The sequence below is a fragment of the Pelodiscus sinensis genome, chromosome 1 (assembly GCF_052426305.1).
Source record: "Pelodiscus sinensis isolate ZL-2025 chromosome 1, ASM5242630v1, whole genome shotgun sequence".
In the NCBI taxonomy this organism is placed as follows: domain Eukaryota; kingdom Metazoa; phylum Chordata; order Testudines; family Trionychidae; genus Pelodiscus; species Pelodiscus sinensis.
Window position 1 is genome coordinate 356,573,905 of NC_143052.1, and position 2,337 is coordinate 356,576,241.

The 2,337-nt window shown below is 50.8% G+C and overlaps 1 protein-coding gene across 1 annotated transcript; it reads left to right on the plus strand.

Annotated features, from left to right (window-relative positions):
- Positions 1 to 866: 866 nt before the first annotated feature.
- On the plus strand, positions 867 to 1,841 carry LOC102451198 (olfactory receptor 52R1-like). Its single transcript, XM_006127842.3, has one exon. The coding sequence runs from the start codon at positions 867 to 869 to the stop codon at positions 1,839 to 1,841; it is 975 nt and encodes a 324-aa protein (XP_006127904.3).
- Positions 1,842 to 2,337: the final 496 nt, after the last annotated feature.

Below are 2,337 nucleotides of genomic sequence, written 5' to 3' on the forward strand. Positions count from 1 at the left end.
GAGGTCTCTGCAGGGGTCTTGGGCCTCCAGGGGTGGAACCTGTCTGTGGACTGCCCTTGGGGGTGGCGCCGACCTGACCACGACCCAGGGCGTCCCAGGGGCTGGCCTCGGAGGCAGCCCCCCTCCTCGCTGCTGGCGGGTCCTTTTGAAGCGGCCCACCGCTTGTGACATACCCAAGGGTTCCCACCCCCCCTTGGATGCTCCGCGCTCGCTGGACTCCCCCTGTTCATCAATCCGGGTGCCCGCCTCCTGGGGATGCGCACAGAGGGTGGGGCCAGCTGCCGTGGGATGGCGCAGGCATGGGGGGAGTCTCCTGCGCTGCTGCTTACTCCTCGCAGGACCGTGGCATTCGGGCACCGCCGCAGGGGCCACGGCTTGGGTCGTTTGTGGCCCGTTACAGTGGGAGATGAGGAAAATTCCTTAGGTGGGTGGAGAAGCTCTGGGATAGGTTAAATAGGGAGGGGGTGGAATCTCCATCCCTAAAGGTTTTTAAGTCCCGGCTTGATAAAGCCCTGGCTGGGATGATTGAGTTCGGCTTGGTCCTGCTTTGGGCAGGGGGCTGGACATGATGATGCCTGAGTCATCTTCCTGCTCTAGGATTCTCTGATTGCAGGGTCTGTTGTTCATAGTTCATGTCTCTGCATTGTGTCATTTTTCAGAGTGTGAAGAAAGTACCGTCTCCTTCACCCTTGAGAACAGCCTCCACTAGTGCATGTGGTGTCTCATATTCACATTGTGTCTCCATCCAGGCAATTAAACTGTGTCCATCGCCCTAGACCCCAGCCCACCCACAAACACTGCAGAACATCTGGTTCAAGTAAGAGGCACCATTATGCTTCAGAATTAAATCGCTTCTTCCCTACCCCATGACGGATACGAACACAACTGCCTTCACCATCCCCTCCACCTTCATCTTACAGGGTATTCCTGGCCTGGAGGCAGCCCATGTCTGGATCTCCATCCCCTTCTGCATCATGTACGTTATAGTCATCTGGGGAAACTTTGCCATCCTATTTATTGTGAAGAAGGAACCCAGTCTCCAGGAGCCCATGTATTATTTCCTCTGCATGTTGGCTGTCAGTGACTTGGTGCTGTCCACCTCCACCCTGCCCAAAATACTGGTAATCTTCTGGTTCAATTCCAGGGAGATTGATTTCAATGCCTGCCTCACCCAGATGTTCTTTATTCACGGCTTCACAGCGATCGAGTCTGGGATCTTCGTGGCCATGGCATTTGATCGCTACGTGGCTATTTGCTATCCCCTGAGACATTCCTCTATCCTGACAAACTCCCTGGTGATGAAGATTGGCCTGGTCATTCTATTACGTGGATGCATCCTTGCACTGCCCTATCCCTTCCTGGCGAGGCAGTGGCCATATTGCAAAACCAACATCATCGGCAGCACTCAGTGTGAGAACTTGTCTGTGGTGAAACTGGCCTGTGCTGACACCCGCATCAGTAGTTACTACGGCCTCTTTGTACTGTCCTGTAGGATTGGTCTGGATGTGTTTTTCATCTCTCTATCCTATATCCAAATCCTCTGGGCCATCTTCAGACTTCCCTCTAAGGACGCCCGGCTCAAGACATTTGGGACTTGTGGTTCACACATCTGTGTCATATCGGCCTTTTACATCCCAACTATATTTGGCTCCCTGGTATCCCGTTTGGGTATCAATATGCCCCTTCATTTCCACATTTTCATTTCCAACATGTACCTCCTGGTTCCCCCCATGCTGAACCCCATTATCTATGGTGTGAGAACCAAACAGATCCGGGACAGGCTGCTTCGGCTCTTTACTCCTCAAGGGACTAAAGTTTTCTCCCCAGGTGGTGGATCTTAGACAGAGCTCCCTGAAGTGATGGCTCATGACATGTTACTCTTCCTTTAGTCACTGACTGGCCAATCAAATAAACTTTAAATTATTTGCGGACTGTGCTGTATTATCTCAGCATGACATACTGGGGAATCCATCTGTGCACAATTCATAGGAGGAAGAGGGAAGTTTCTCTCCCAGCACCCCCAGAAACAATGAGCATGTCCCGTGTTTCTCTGGTTGGGTACTAGCAATCAACCATGATTGTCCAGAGAATATGCCTGTTCTTCCAAAAAAAATTCGGAAGAACAGACGTGTTTTTTTGGCATCCCTGTCAACCTCATTTTACGAGGAAGAGGAGATGATCTGAAAAAGGGTTTTTTCCCTTTACAAATGGCCCAGGGTAGATGGGCCAAATGTCAGAAAAATCTCTTCCAAACAAAGAAGCAGAAAAAGCTACGTAAATTGCAATTTGTAATTTGTGTAGCTTTTTCCAGTAAACAGTGTAGTTTAGACATTGCCA